The sequence below is a fragment of the Symphalangus syndactylus genome, chromosome 4 (genome assembly GCF_028878055.3).
Source record: "Symphalangus syndactylus isolate Jambi chromosome 4, NHGRI_mSymSyn1-v2.1_pri, whole genome shotgun sequence".
NCBI classification, from domain to species: Eukaryota; Metazoa; Chordata; class Mammalia; order Primates; family Hylobatidae; genus Symphalangus; species Symphalangus syndactylus.
Window position 1 is genome coordinate 72977004 of NC_072426.2, and position 15074 is coordinate 72992077.

Here is a 15074-nt window from a genome sequence, read left to right on the forward strand (position 1 = left end):
TATAAAATTCAGCCTCCCAATCCAAGATCATCACGGTATGCTACACCATTTATTTGGGTCTTCCTTTATTCTGCTCTGAAATTTTCTTTATTAAAATCTTACAGACCTTTAATAAACATGTTCTTAGTTACAACTCTTGTTGCTACTGCTGCTAATGTAAATAGTATCTTCACTGCAATCACATTTTCAAACTCACTTTTTACTAGACAAATGGGTAGTTTTATGTTAATCTCATATCTAGCAACTTTGCTGAACTCTCATCAGTTTTAAGTTTATAGGTTCTCTTGGGATTTTCTAATAATAATAATAATTTTTAAAAAACCAATTGCATCTCTTCCTTTTTAATTCCATTATTTCTTTCCTTTTCTTAATTGTTGAATAGAAGCGTTGATAGAAATGTTCTAGTCTAGTCCCTAACTCTAATGGGAAAGCTTCTGTAATCTCACCATGAAGTATGAGATTTACTGCAGATTATTTAATAGACAACCTTTAGCAAATGTGTCATTGTTAAGAAAGTGATTTTCATCTGGGCTCCGTGGCTCACGCCTGTAATCCCAACACTTTGGGAGACTCAGATGGGTGGATCACCTGAGGTCAGGAATTTGAGACCAGCCTGGCCAACATGGTAAAAGCCTGTCTCTACTAAAAATACAAAAATTAGCCACATTTGGTGGCGCATGCCTATAGGCCTAGCTACTCAAGAGGCAGAGGCACAAGAATAGCTTGAATCTGGGAGGCGGAAGCTGCAGCGAACCGAGATTTTGCCACTGCACTCCAGCTTGGGTGACAGTGATAGTCTGTCTCAAAAAAATAAAGAAAGAAAGAACAGTGATTTCCTTATAGAAGCATATTCTTGGATCACAGTGGTTTTATATCCATTTTGCAAATCTTTTAACAGGTGTGTTTGAGCATTTACATTTAATGTGATTATTTATAATGTTAGGATTTAAGTCTGGCATTTTATCATTAATTGTCTGTTTCTCCTTTCCTACCTTCCTGTGGACTACTTGACCAATTTTTACTATTATATTTTAATATAGCTACAGTTTCTTGAGCCTCTCATTACACTTTTTTAGTGCTTGCTCTAGGGATTACAATATATGTAATTTATCAGTCTACTAGTATCAACATTTTACTACTTCAAGTAGAATATAGAAACCCTACCAAAAATTACATCCCTTTACTCACTCACTCTTTATGAAACAGTTGTCTTAAATATCACTACTGTATATCAGGACTACTTCAGAAACGTTATAATTTTTGTTTCAAATGTCAAAGACAATTTTAAACACCCAGGACAAGTCTCCTCAGATATTCACCCTTTCTGTTGTTCTTTATTCATTCCTGATATTCCAAGTTTTCTAATCACTTCCCTTCTGTTTGAAAGACTTCCTACAGCAACTCTTTGAAAGCAAGACTGCTGGAGATAAATCTCTTAGTTTAGTTTTATTCTGAAAATGTGCTTATATTACTTTCATTTCTGAAGGATATTTTTGCTGAGTGCAGAAGGGTTCACGGTTCTTTTCTTCTAGCATTTGAAAAATGTTATGCCACTTCTTTCTGGCTTCCATGGCTTCTGATAAGGCACTCACTTCATTCAAATTATTATCCTAAAGGTAATGTGTTGTTTCACTGAAGGGCTTTCAAGACTTTGAGGGGGAGGGAGGGTCTTTAGTTTTCACAAATTTTGATTACAATGAGCCTGGATATGGATTTCTTTGGGTTTATCTTATCTGGTGTTTATTCAGCTTCTTGAATCTGTTGGTTTGTCTTTTGCCAAATTGGGGGCATTTTCAAACACTACTTCTTCAAAGTATCTTTCTGCCTCACACTCTTTCCTTTCTCCTTCTGGAACTTCAATGAAAGGAAGGTTAGCTCTTTTGTATTTTCCCACAGGTCTCTGAGGGCACTGTTTTTTTTTTTTTTTTTTTTTTTTTTTTTTTTGGAAATCTATTGTCTCCATTGTTCAGATTAAATAATTTCTATAACCTATCTTCAAGATCATGGATTCTCTTCTCTTTTTACCTCCATTCCATTATTGAGCCATCCAGTACTTGATTTTTGGCTCTAGGATTTCCCTTTGGTTTTTCTGTATATCTTCTATTTCTTTGCTGAGACTTCCAACCTCTTCACTTATCTCAAGTGTGTTTATAATTGCTTGCTGTACCACTTTTATGACAGCTGACTTAAAATCCTATGGGGTAATTCATTCATCCCTGTCATCTTGGTGTGTCACCAACCTACTGATTGTCTTTTCTCATTCAAGTTTAGATTTTCCTGGTTCTTGCTATGACAAGTAATTCTAGGTTGTATTTGGATGTTTTGAGTACTATAAGACTTTGGTTTCTATTTAAACATATTTTAGCAGGTTGTGAACCCTGGCCTGCTTTTATGGCCCGTAGTTCAAATGTCGATTTCATTTTAAAAATCTTTTCATTGCTGTTCTGATCTGCCCTGTTTGTGTGCTACACAGAGGCCAGTCTGAAACCTGGGCAGTACTCCACACCATGTTTCAGTTCTCAAAGCTTTTGCTATGTTAATTCTGGTTGTTTTCATGCGTAGGCCACTGCGACTAGTGTCTAGGACCTTATACACAATTTAGAAATCCCTTTCTCTGGTCCCTTCCTCTCCATAATCCTCTTCCCACACTCTGCTTGGGATAGGGTGGGGTGCTGCCTTGTTGCTGTTGTCTATTTAGTGCATAGGGAGGATGAATCCCAGGGTTCCTTGCATGCACTATGGGTCTAGTCAACAGGGCTCCACCCCAGTCTCCACAGTGCCCAGGCAGGGAGGGGGGAGAGTGCTCTTTCAATAGTGCTGGTTAGGGATGGCTGACTGGGCTTCATAACATGTTCTGCACAGCACATCATGCAGAAGGATAGGCTTTTGTGGTGTTCACTTGGAACAGAGTAGGTATAATAAACAGAGACAGTGTGTTTTACTTGGCTTAAAATGTTGATCATGTATTACCACAGATTTCTGGGTTGGCTAAAAACTGTCTGATCTAGAAGGGCTCATCTGCACAAGTCTGTCTCTCATCCCCCTCCTGAGACTGGGAGGCTAGCGTGGGCACATTCTTCTCGTGGCAATGGCAGAGGTGCAAGAGCAAGCCCTGACTACAAGCCCATTTCAATACTCTCCTTGTGTCATATTTGTTCACATTCCAGTGAAAGCAAGTCACACAGCTGAACTCAGTTAATGACAGGACAATTCGGGAGGCCACCAGAAAGGTACACAACAAAGAACCTAATACTAGAGTAAGAATGGATCCAGTGGTGCCATCTACTGCAGTAGGTGATCTGTCCTTTCCCCCTGGGATGGCTTTTAAGATTGTCTCCTGGGTTCTGCAGATCCAGCAAAATTTGTTGACATGTTGATTTATTTTTATTTATCCTTGACAGTATTCAAAGCATATTTTCTAAAGACTCATGTCTTCCTTCAATTTTAGGAAATTCCTAGAAAGTATATTTTCAAATATTATTTCAAAACCATTCCTCCATTCTCTTCTTTTGGAATTCCTAATATATGAATATAGAAAACTTTCAACTCATCCTCCATTTTTCTTGACTATGCTTTCATATTTGTTAGCTTTCTGTCCCTGTCTAAAGTTTATGCTACTGACTGCATTTTTTATTTGAATAACTATGTTTTTCGTCTTGAAGATTTCTAATTTATTCATCGTATTTACCTATTCATGTATGTTTTTATTTTTCCTAATTTCTTGTTCTTTTTAAATGAAAGCCTTCATTTAATTCTGATCATCCACAGCATAATTTTAAGCCTTTATTAAATTATTAAGAACATTACTTTCGGCTGGGCGCAGTGGCTCACACCTTTAATCCCAGCACTCTGGGAGGCCGAGGTGGGCAGATCACAAGGTCAGGAGTTCGAGACTAGTCTGACCAACATGGTGAAACCCCATCTCTACTAAAAATACAAAAATTAGCCAGGTGTGGTGGTGCACGCCTATAATCCCAGGTACGCAGGAGAATCGCTTGAACCTGGGAGGCAGAGGTTGCAGTGAGCTGAGATCGCACCACTGTACTCCAGCCTGGGTGACAGAGCAAGACTCTGTCTTTAAAAAAAAAAAAAAAAAAAGAACATTACTTTCATCTGGAGTGAATACCATGTTCTGATTCTTCTTATGTCTATGATAATAGCATTGGATTTCTTCACACATTTTATTTGAAATACTGAACAGCAGACTCCATTTTGAGTGGGGAATGTTTTGTTTTCTCTCTCTTCATTTACTCTCCTTTATTTCTTTCTCTCAATCCTCCTTCCTGTCTAATAGTTTTGTGGTTCCCTTCCCCTACACCTAACCCAGAGTGTTTGTATTTATGTATACATTCTTTTTTACTCAGCTGTCATATGAACATGTTTCTTCTTTCCAAACTTACCACAAAAATTTTTAAGGTAAAGACCATCTCCTACGTATTTGCATTTATCACAACATACTACATAATACTGAACACCAAAGATGTGTTCAGAAAATAGTAATTAAACTAAATTTTAATATCTGCATGGGGGTTACAAGCTTGACAGATATATCTTAGACTTACTAGTAAGTATTAAGTTGCTTACAGTGCAGAATGTAACCTGAAGTTGTCTTTATCATGCAGTCACAATCTATGAAATAGTGACTCTACAGCATTTTTCCTTATTTCCTCATTTCCACTGTATTTAATTCAAACCTCTTCTCCATATCTAATTTAATTGAGAGTTAAAGAAACTGTGAAGACCTTCTGACACTTTATGCTAAGCAGCAAACGGCAGCAGAAAATGAAATAGTATCCCAAAACTGAGGATTCAACGCTGGTCACAATCAGTACCCATTTCCACTGCTGTAAAATATCCTTTGAGGTCTTGATATTATTCAGTCTCTTGCCTCTCCTCTTTTTTTCATTAAAGGCATCTCTGAAAGTAAATAGGTTTCCTAATGCAGCCTATAGTTCTTCTGACCAAGGAAATTATAGAATTGAGTTATAAAGAAACCCAACAGGAATATTTAGCTACCAGTTAAGGCTCCAAATTGTTCCTGATATTAGGCCGTCCTGGGACTCTCTCCCTTCAAAGGACCCTGACCTGGGACAAATCACTCAAAAGCAGCCTTGTGACTGATGTCATTACTCCAGGGAATCAGAAACCACTACGAAGAAACATACAGCAGATGATTCCTCCAAAAACTCAACTGGTATTTGAGGTACTGTTAAGAGCTACAATTCAAATCTGTCAAGCGGAACAAAAAATTTAATATGTTTATTTAATTATTATATTAATAAAATATTAGTCTTCTATAACCTAAATCATTTTCAGTGAACTAAACTTTGAGCAGATTTTTCTTCTGGTTCCTTCAAGTGGAAATCAGAGCTCGTATTTTATAAGCATAACCCTTATTAGAACAGCCTAACAGAACCAATCCCTGTTATATATAGTTTTCAATACTGAGTAATTACATCCCTCAAAACAATACTCTTTCCCCAACATATAAGTTATTACATATTTTGGCCATCATGATCCATAAAATTCTTCTTTCTAAATTAATCACTAAATTTTTTTTTTATAAATGGTACCAATTTTGAAGAGTAGTATCTGAGGTATTCTATTACTTCTTCCCAGCACATTAATAAAATAAATTGCTTATCTTATTATGTTTATCTCCTTTCCCCTAAAAGTTGGTAACAGTCGTACTGAGCTTGAGGAATCATTTTCCCACTTAAAAGTTTTATTGGAAGACAATAAAATATTTGGAAAATAAAATGGTGGGTTATTTAACTTTTATAAAACTTAACTTTAAAAAACTGTTGCTAGAGTATCACAACTGCTAAGCTATGGTTCTTCAGAGTTCTGAGTGCTTGGCACAACTTCAAAGTTTCAAGGATAAATAAGGTTTTATCTTCAGAATCACAGCCTAAAAGTATAAATTAATAATAATGAAAAATATCCACAAATGTTTTATTGAATTGTGTTTCATAATTTTAAAGAGTAATGAGATAAAACATTCAACCCTGAAATATGTGATTTGTGGCACTTTTCAATAGACTTTTTATTTGGATCTTTCTCATTCATGGTATTTTATGATTGATGAAGTAAAAACACAATGTGATAATAGTAGTATCTTCTTAACTCTTTTTATACGGGAGCTCTTATAATTAAAATATAAAAATTATCTTCACTAACACTAATATGTTAAGCTGAAAATAGTATTTTTTAAAACAATCCTATTGTATAAATGTAAATTTTAATATGACTCCTAATTTAGAAAGTATAATTAATTTAAACAATAAAGTAGTTTAAAATATGGAATAGTTTTTCCCATTGAGCTGAGCAAACAGAAAGTAAGTACCTATGTATGTAAAACGTGAGATAAAGGATCAAAAAATGCTTATCTGAAGATGTGACAAGTTTTTTAAACTACAAGAAAATTCTGAGGCTATGCTTCATCAACAAATTAATCAAAGGTACCAGTATTTCCTTTATCTATCTCCTCATCCCCCACACCCATGAACTTTTCCATTATGGCCACCTACATATTGTTCCATGAGATTACAAAATTGTAAAAGCTGTCAGTTACAATGGAGCTCTCTTCTGCTACTTGGTCAACTCAGACTCACAAAGGTATTCTTAAAAATCAATTACAGGATATGTATTTCATTTTCATCCTACCCATATCAAGCCTTAGAATTTCATAATTAAAGGCCAGATAGCATTCACATAAAGAAGAAAGCACTATTAACATTAGTTTACTAGATTAGCGTTTACCAACTTGTAGTCAATGTAGTAACATCTAGTGATTTTTTCTATATCCATGTTTCATTTATACTATTAATATTCTTCTTTAAATTGACTTCTTTGGGGAAAAGACAAATTTGAAAAACTAAAGTATATGTAACAACTGCCACCACATATTTGTCTGCTAATTACAGCTGTTTTCTAGAACATTAAAATAATGCACCAATTAAAATTCAAATGTTTGCTCACATATCACTTAAAATTATCTCAAGCACCAATAGTGATGTGCATACGGCCACTTTGAAATCTACCACCTTAGATAAACTCAGCCCTGGTACACTTGTCTGGAAACGAGATGTACAGCTAAATCCTAGGACATCTTATCACATGTTGCCTATATCTCAGCCAATGAGTGGCTCAATCATACACACCATTTACATGAGGATAAACTTGAATACTGAGTTACTTTTCTTTCTCTCAAAAAATGATTAAATATAACACCAACTTTATGTAGAAAAATCAATATACTCAACACAACTAGATATAAGATGGCATTATTGGTATTGAAGAGAATTCTTATTTCCAGGAATAAGGAAAGGCCAATTTCAAGTTAACCCAAAAGATATTCTGAATAGCAACAATCAGTATCACATAGTGAAGATACCTGTACATCTTAGAAAACTTACACTACTCACAGTATTCACAGTGAATTCTGAAAAAATTATTCTACTTTGTAAAAGTAGAATAAAGATCTTAAAATAAATCTGCTGAAACCATCTCCAGATATTACTTCATCTACTATTTTTAAATAGAAATTCGGTGTCAAGGTTTATTACCTTTGGCAATTCCCATTCTGACCGAGATCCGTCTGCACTGTAGTAATATTGTCTACCTTGATCATCAACATGCTTGAGCCACTATAAAAACAGAACAGGTGTTTTTTATTAAATTTAAATAAAAGTGAGTTTGAGCTACTACTATCCGAGATACTAGATTTAATTCTTATGAATTTTATTCTACTTGATTAAGAACATTGCAACAAAAAATTCTTTTTTTGTTTTTTGAGAGCCCAGGCTGGAGTGCAATGGCGCCATCTCGGCTCACCACAACCTCCACCTCCCAGGTTCAAGCAGTTCAAGCAATTCTCCCGCATCAGCCTCCCAAGAAGCTGGGATTACAGGCATGTGCCACCACGCCTGGCTAATTTTGTGTTTTTAGTAGAGATGGGGTTTCTCCATGTTGGTCAGGCTGGTATCGAAATCCTGACCTCAGGTGATCTGCCTGCCTCGGCCTCCCAAAGTGCTGGGATTATAGGCATGAGCCACCGCGCCCAGCCTGCAACAAAAATTTCTAACTAATTATACTAAAAGCCTTGCATTTTAAGTTTGGTAGGAATAAATATACTCATTATTAAATATGGCTTTATTTGCTCTCTCTATCCTCCAATGTCTGGCTAGCTGCTCAAGCACCACTTAACAAGCAACATATAACATAAAGATAGTTGTACATATTCACTGGAACACAGGTACACTCACATTCTCAAAACAGGTTTGAGAAATTGACAAAAGAGAAATGTTTTTCAATTAAATGTACAACTAAACTATTTAAAGCCTCATTTCACGCAGACCTTTAGGAATTAACTTCCTGTGGCCAAACACAATAAAATTTAAATAACAGCAACAACAGAACATCATGCAATAAAACACAGGGAATATGAGGGAAAAAAAGACTACATATTGCTAATACAAACACATGATCTTGAGTATGAAATAAATGAAAAAACTGCTTCCGTACGTTCTAATGTCAAATAATTGAGGCAGGAAAGAGGGATAAAAGCCTAGCCGCATTTATTCCCAAGCATATCTTCTCTGAACATGTACAATCCACCAGTTGCTTTCTCAAATGATACCAGATGCAATACACACACAAAATGTCAATATTCATTTCCAAACAAATCATAAAATACTAGATTGATGGTTTTTGTTTTACATAAATTTGATTGTAATAGAAAAAGGAGAATAGGCAGTGAGGCGATGTATGATAATGGCACAGAGAGAAAACCATTTCCAAAAAACTATTCCCTCAGAAAAATATAAAGAAATATGCCTGTTGAAGAAATCTAAACAAATGATATGCAACAGGTGTACTCTTAAAAAGTCTTCCATGAGTATCAAGAGCATAAAAATTACTATCATCCTTAGCAGTTTAAAACAATTAATCAGTAGTTACACTGAGTTTTCATATTGTCAATTGGCATGATTATAAAGTTACAATGAAGAATATTTCCATGAGTTTTTTTTTTTTAAATACTAAAACTGCAGTACACAACTATTTTATGAGAGAATTCTGCCAAAAAACACTAGATGAGAAAAAAAGAATGTACCTTTTCATTAGTATAGTCACTGGTATATAAGGTATGCCCACGTTCATCCAACTCTTCTGACCAACCCCTTGGAGGAGAACCACACTGACTATCTGACTGGCTGTAAGAAGTGCTGTAGTAGTTTTCTTCAGATGAAAGAAGCTACAAATAGTCAGAAACACAAGGATTTTTCTTTTTTCAATATAAATATGAATTGGTTGAAAATCTAATAAATCGATTTTACTTGACTATAAGTATGAAGATATCTTAAATATATCTGAATATTTGATTTTGAAAATAAATTGATAAGTCTTTAAATGGTACATTGTAAGAGGTGAGGTAAAATTAATAGTGGTTATTATATCACATTAGTGCAGCCCTAGAAAAATTCACCACAATAAAACTGAAAACAATGTTTTCAGACTAAGGAGAGCTCAAATGTTACTTAATGCTGCTTTCGTGCTGAAATCAAGTTTAAAAATGAGAGGAGTAGGTGTGTGTACACATATCTATGTGTAAACAAGGGAGGAGATGAGGGAACTTCATTAGACTGAGCTCCTTCTCATGTACCACAAGCATATAGCCACATGCAAGGCAAACAACCCTGCTCAATAAATATATCTCGGACTATTTTTCTATAATTTGTGTTATAATTTATTGATAAATTTTCCTAACTCATTCAATCAAATGCTTGTTAAAGACTACTGGAAACTAAACTTCAAAACAAGAAAAAATAACATTGAGCAAATTCAAACACAATACAGAGAGACATAAAAAATTCTGTATGAAAATAATATAGGGGCCAGGAACGGTGGCTCACATCTGTAATCCCAGCACTTTGGGAGGCCAAGGCCAGAGGATCATTTGAGTACAGGAGTTCAAAACCAGCTTGGGCAACATAGTGAGACCTCATCTCCATTTTTTATTCAAAAGAAGGAAGAGGAGGAGGAGGAGGAGGAGGAGGATGGGGAGGGGGAGGAGGAGGATGGGGAGGGGGAGGGGGAGGGGATAGGGGAAGGAAAGGGGAAGGGAGAGTAAGGGAGGGGGAGAAAAGGAGAGGAGGGGAGGGGGAGGAAGGGAGGGGGAGAAGGGGAGGGGAAGGAGAGGGGGAGGAGAAAATAAGATAATACGAGTACACGTGATATGATAAACTGCAGACACATGAGAGAAGCGAATTAGAAGACTGGGAAAATTTAGAAACTTTTGATGCCTACTGACAAGAGGCACCATAATATGACTAAATGGCAATTTGCTTTCTGCACTTAAAAGTCATTCATTTAAAAATCATTTATTAGGTTAGCACTCATGTGCAAATGACCCTTCCTATCACCTCTAGGTAAAATAGTTTCGGCAAGTAAAACTTACTTATTCAGATTATATTTTCTATCATCATAATTTGGTCTGAAGCACTGAGATAGGTAGATTCTGAAGACTGTAGTTAAAGACACTAAGAGCCTAATATTAGTATGTTCACAAAAACACAGCTTTACAGAAGCACTGCATAAAGTGAATTATATATGTTATACAACAGAAACATTTTTTAAACATTGAAAACCTAATTCAAATATCAGGAGTTTATTTTTATTTAACTGAGGCAACTTAAAATGCAAGCTCAGACGAGAAGAGTGCAGCAAAACTTTTAGAAACAGAAAAAGGGCAATTGAATTAGTAAAATTAAGAAACAAAATCACAGAATCAATTTTTCAAAGATATGACTTTCCAGCTAACAAAATCCTCATAATTTTCCAAATTTTGCACAGTAAATATGATGTTCTCTTCTACCATGAAAAGAAACCTCCAATATCTTCATGTATTTTATATTATACTACAGAACCAGGCTTTAAGATCTGAATATCTTCCACTGGAAAATAGTTGTTTAATGGCAGTTAAAGTTAAGATTATTTTTGGCAAGCATTCTATAGATGTTAACTATTCTATATCTAGTAACTCCATTCAAAGCTGTAACCAATTCAGTAACTTTGGGATGTATTCTGCAGCAAATGTATCCTAGCACAAATATGAGGGGACTATGGTAGATGTTCCATTTATAGAAGAATGGCAGGTAAGTATCCCAATTGATCATCTGAACAGGAACAGTTGAAAATGTTACATAAAATGTTTTTTTTAAAATAATCTATGAACAAAAGGTTAATTAAGAAATACTTAGAGGTCAAAAGCTAAGTGGAAACAAGAATCAAGAGAGTCAAGCAGAAGAAAAAAGACCAGCTTTCTTCTTGAAGGCATTTGCCAGACCCCAAACTAAAATGCTAGATTTCAAGACCACGCAGGAGTGTTAGAGAACTGAACTCAGGATTACCAAAAGCAGGAAGTCTAAAAGGCTATTCTACAATACAGAGCTGGGAACGCCGAAGAATTATACCCACAAATTATAGGTGAACCATTAACAAATTTTGCTCCTTTATTCCACACTAGGAAAATCACAGAAATTTATCCCAATAATTGGGGAAAATAAGGGGACCCTCTAGCCACAAGAGTCTTCATGAAATCCAAATTACTATTAATACTACCTGGGTGGCTTGTAAAAACTAAAGCTAAAGATGTACTTTGAAATAATCATAGTTTCTCTAGGCATCCATCAGAAGAGACTCACCTCTGAAGGAACCCACCTTCAATCCCAGCATTAAAGACTTCCTGCTTATGAATTTCCAAGAACTATAACCTCACATTAAAACAGATACACTCTCAAAACACCCTGAGTAAGAGTCAGCAGAAAAACAGTATAATCAGACTCTCTAAAACTTTATATATAGAAATTAACAAAAAATAGAAAACAAGACTAGAGATACAACAAATAAATGCAACATATAATCTTCACTGGATCCTTCATTGCAGGAAAAAAAAACTATAAAGAATATTACTTGACAACTGAGAAACAATGAATATTAGCCATGTATGAAATAACATCCTAATATTATATGATAAATGTATTGTGGTTTTGCTGGAACATGTCCTTATACTCAGGGAATAAAACATATTATCTGCTTCAAATCATTCATATGCACACGTGTGTATGTGTTTGGGCAGGTGAAGGGAGAGAAAGAAATAAAGCAAACGTGGCAAAATTTTAACCATTGCTAAATCTAGATGAATGGTACATGGCATATAATGTTCACTGTACTGTTCTTTTAAATTTTTGAAGGTTTAAAACTTTTCAAAGTAGTGATATCGGGAAACTCCCCTAAACAAATAAAAAAAATACTTTTTTACAATTCAAGGATTGACTTAACATCAAATGAAGGTATAGACAAAGAGAAAAATACCAAATAGAAGCTGGATCTTGAAATACTGAAAATGAGGCACAGAGAGACATGGATGAACAGCGTGAGATTAAACATTCATCTAATCAAGGTTCTAGAATAAGAAGAAAGAGAATATGGGGGCGAGCCAATATTCAGATACAGCTAAGAATTTTCCAGAATTGATCAAAGACAGGACTCCTCAAATTCGGAAATCCCAACAAAGCCCTTGCAGAAAATAAAAATACCTTTACCCAGCTACATCACAGTAAAAATATAGACACATGATCTTTAAAGCTGCCAACAAAAAGAGACAAACTGCGCTTAAAGAAAAGACAATCAGATTGACATCTGAATTTTCAGCATCGACAATGGAAGCCGGAAAATATGAGAATAAAATCTTCAATGAACAAGGAAAAAAACAAACAAGTAAACAGTCAGCTTAGAATTATATACCCATGTTCTTCAAAAGTAAAAGTAAAATAAATTTTCAGACAAAAACTAAGATTCTATTACTAACAGACCCTCATGAAGGAATTTAAAAGCATGTACTTATGGCTGGGCACAGTGGCTCATGCCTGTAATCCCAGCACTTCGGGTGGCCAAGGTGGGAGGATCATTTCAGCCCAGGAGTTCAAGACCAGCCTGGTCAACACAGTGACACCCCATAGCTACAAAAAAATTAAAAAATTAGCCAGGCATGGTGGTTCACGCTTGTAGTCCCAGCTACCCGGGAGTCTGAGGCAGGAGGATGGCTGAGTGCAGGGGTTTGAGACTGCAGTGAGCTATGACCACAGCACTGCACTCCAGCCTGGGCAACAGAGCAAAACCCTGTCTCCTGCCAAAAAAGGCCAGTATTTATGACAGAAGAAGAAAATGTGAGAAAAGAAGGTGGTAAAAATCAGGACTAATTTTAAGAGTCATGTACAGCAACAACAAAGGGGCTAAAAAATTGAAATACAACATATGACAGCAACAGCACAACAGCACACATAGATCCTATATGGCTTCAAGGAACAAGAAGATAGTGATTAACTTTAGACTATGCATAGACTAACTACGCATGCTAAAGCTGGGCATGGTGGCCCATACTTGTAGTCCCAGCTACTGGGGAAGCTGAAGGCAAAAGGGCTGCTTGAGCCCAGGAGTTTGAGCATTGAGTCTATCCTGGGCAACATAACAAGATCCTGTCTCGGCAGCATCTCTGGCCTCTACCCACTAGAGGTCAGTAGAATGTTCCACACTGTGACAACCAAAACAAGTCTTCGGACTTTACCAAATGTCCCTGAAAGGTGAAATCAGCCCTACTACGAATGATTGTTCTAGGGTAACCACTAAAATAATAAGCTTCTGTGTTAAGACAGAAGAGCCAACAGTTGCTCCCTCTCAAACCCCACTAAAATCAGAACAGTGAAATATGCTTAAAATGATGTAAACCCACAACAACAGGGAGAACAACAGTCAAGCAGATGAACAAAAAACCTGAATTACCTACAAAGAACAAAGTAGAATCTAAACCAGTATGGTGCAGACAAAGGAGAGTAGGGGAAAATAAACCCAACAAGCTTACGGAACAGAATCTGCAACCGGCTCAGCAACTGACGGTATCAGGTATCTGTGAAGCTGGGGAGTGAAAGCAGTGGTACTAAAATAAGGATTAAAAATGCCAGAATCTCCTTCTACATACCTGGCTGCTAGGTGTGCAGCCCGTCCCTACCCCAGCAGACGTATGGAGAGTTATTCCCTCTGAGAAGGGAAAAATACTAAGATTCTGAGTTGGGGGACAATAGACACAATAGGGACATGGGTACCAAGAGAAAGGAGACTGAGGGACCACGTGCAAAATGAATGCCAATACCAAGACACAGACAGCCCTTAACCGTGTATAGGCAGGAGACCTAAAGATGTCTGTGGACATTCTGATTGGTCCAAAAGGAAAGACCTAATGGGTCTAACACTGGAGATTCCCCAATGACGGGCTGACCCAGATACCCATTAAAGTTCAAAATGCCTCAAAATTGTGAGAGAAAATAATTTCCATCCTAGAATTCTACACCCAGGAATACTATCAGTTAAATACGAGAGGAGAAGACAGACATTTTCATACACACATAGTTTCCATTTTACCTCCCATGCACAACTTTTCTCAAGAAGTCACTGGAAGATGTGCTCCAGCCACTTTGGAAATATTAACCTTCATATAATTTGTATAGAGACCAGTAATGTAAATTGAGACCCTGTATACAAGTCACTCCTATCTATTTACTAAAATAGCTAAGAAACACGTTAAAAGTTCCTATGTATACTTAAATTCTTTTAGTCTATAATTTAGTCTTTTTCCTAATTCTCCAAAATCGTAAAATTTTACTTTATTATTGATACACTGGATAGCTTATTTTCAAATCTTTCTAATGTATAATTCAAACAAAATTTTCCTTTTTTTTTTTTTTTTTGAGATGGAGTCGCACTCTGTTGCCCAGACTGGAGTGCAGTGGCGCAATCTCGGCTCACTGCAGTCTCCGCCTCCCGGGTTCAAGCGATTCTCCTGCCTCAGCCTTCCAAGTAGCTGGGATTACAGGTGCCCACCAACACACCCAGCTAATTTAGAGATAGGGTTTCACCATGTTGTCCAGGCTGGTTTCAAACTCCTGACCTCAAGTGATCCACCTCCCAAAGTGCTAGAATTACAGGCATGAGACACCACACCCAGCCAAATTTTCCTT

The 15074-nt window shown here is 36.3% G+C and overlaps 1 protein-coding gene across 17 annotated transcripts in view; it reads right to left on the reverse strand.

Annotated features, from left to right (window-relative positions):
- ARHGAP12 (Rho GTPase activating protein 12) overlaps positions 1-15074 on the reverse strand; it is a 135835-nt gene that overhangs the window by 39749 nt on the left and 81012 nt on the right. For 6 of the 17 annotated variants that reach the window (XM_055275081.2, XM_055275080.2, XM_055275078.2 and 3 more), the window contains exons 5-6: positions 9116-9256; positions 7569-7649 (exon numbers count right to left, since the gene is read on the reverse strand). The exons of 5 other annotated variants lie outside the window; for them this stretch is intronic. In XM_055275081.2, coding sequence (XP_055131056.1) covers positions 7569-7649; positions 9116-9256 — 222 coding nt within the window. The remainder of the gene's footprint in view (positions 1-7568; positions 7650-9115; positions 9257-15074) is intronic. 6 more of the 17 variants (XM_063637343.1, XM_055275084.2, XM_055275083.2 and 3 more) reach the window with 1 other exon arrangement.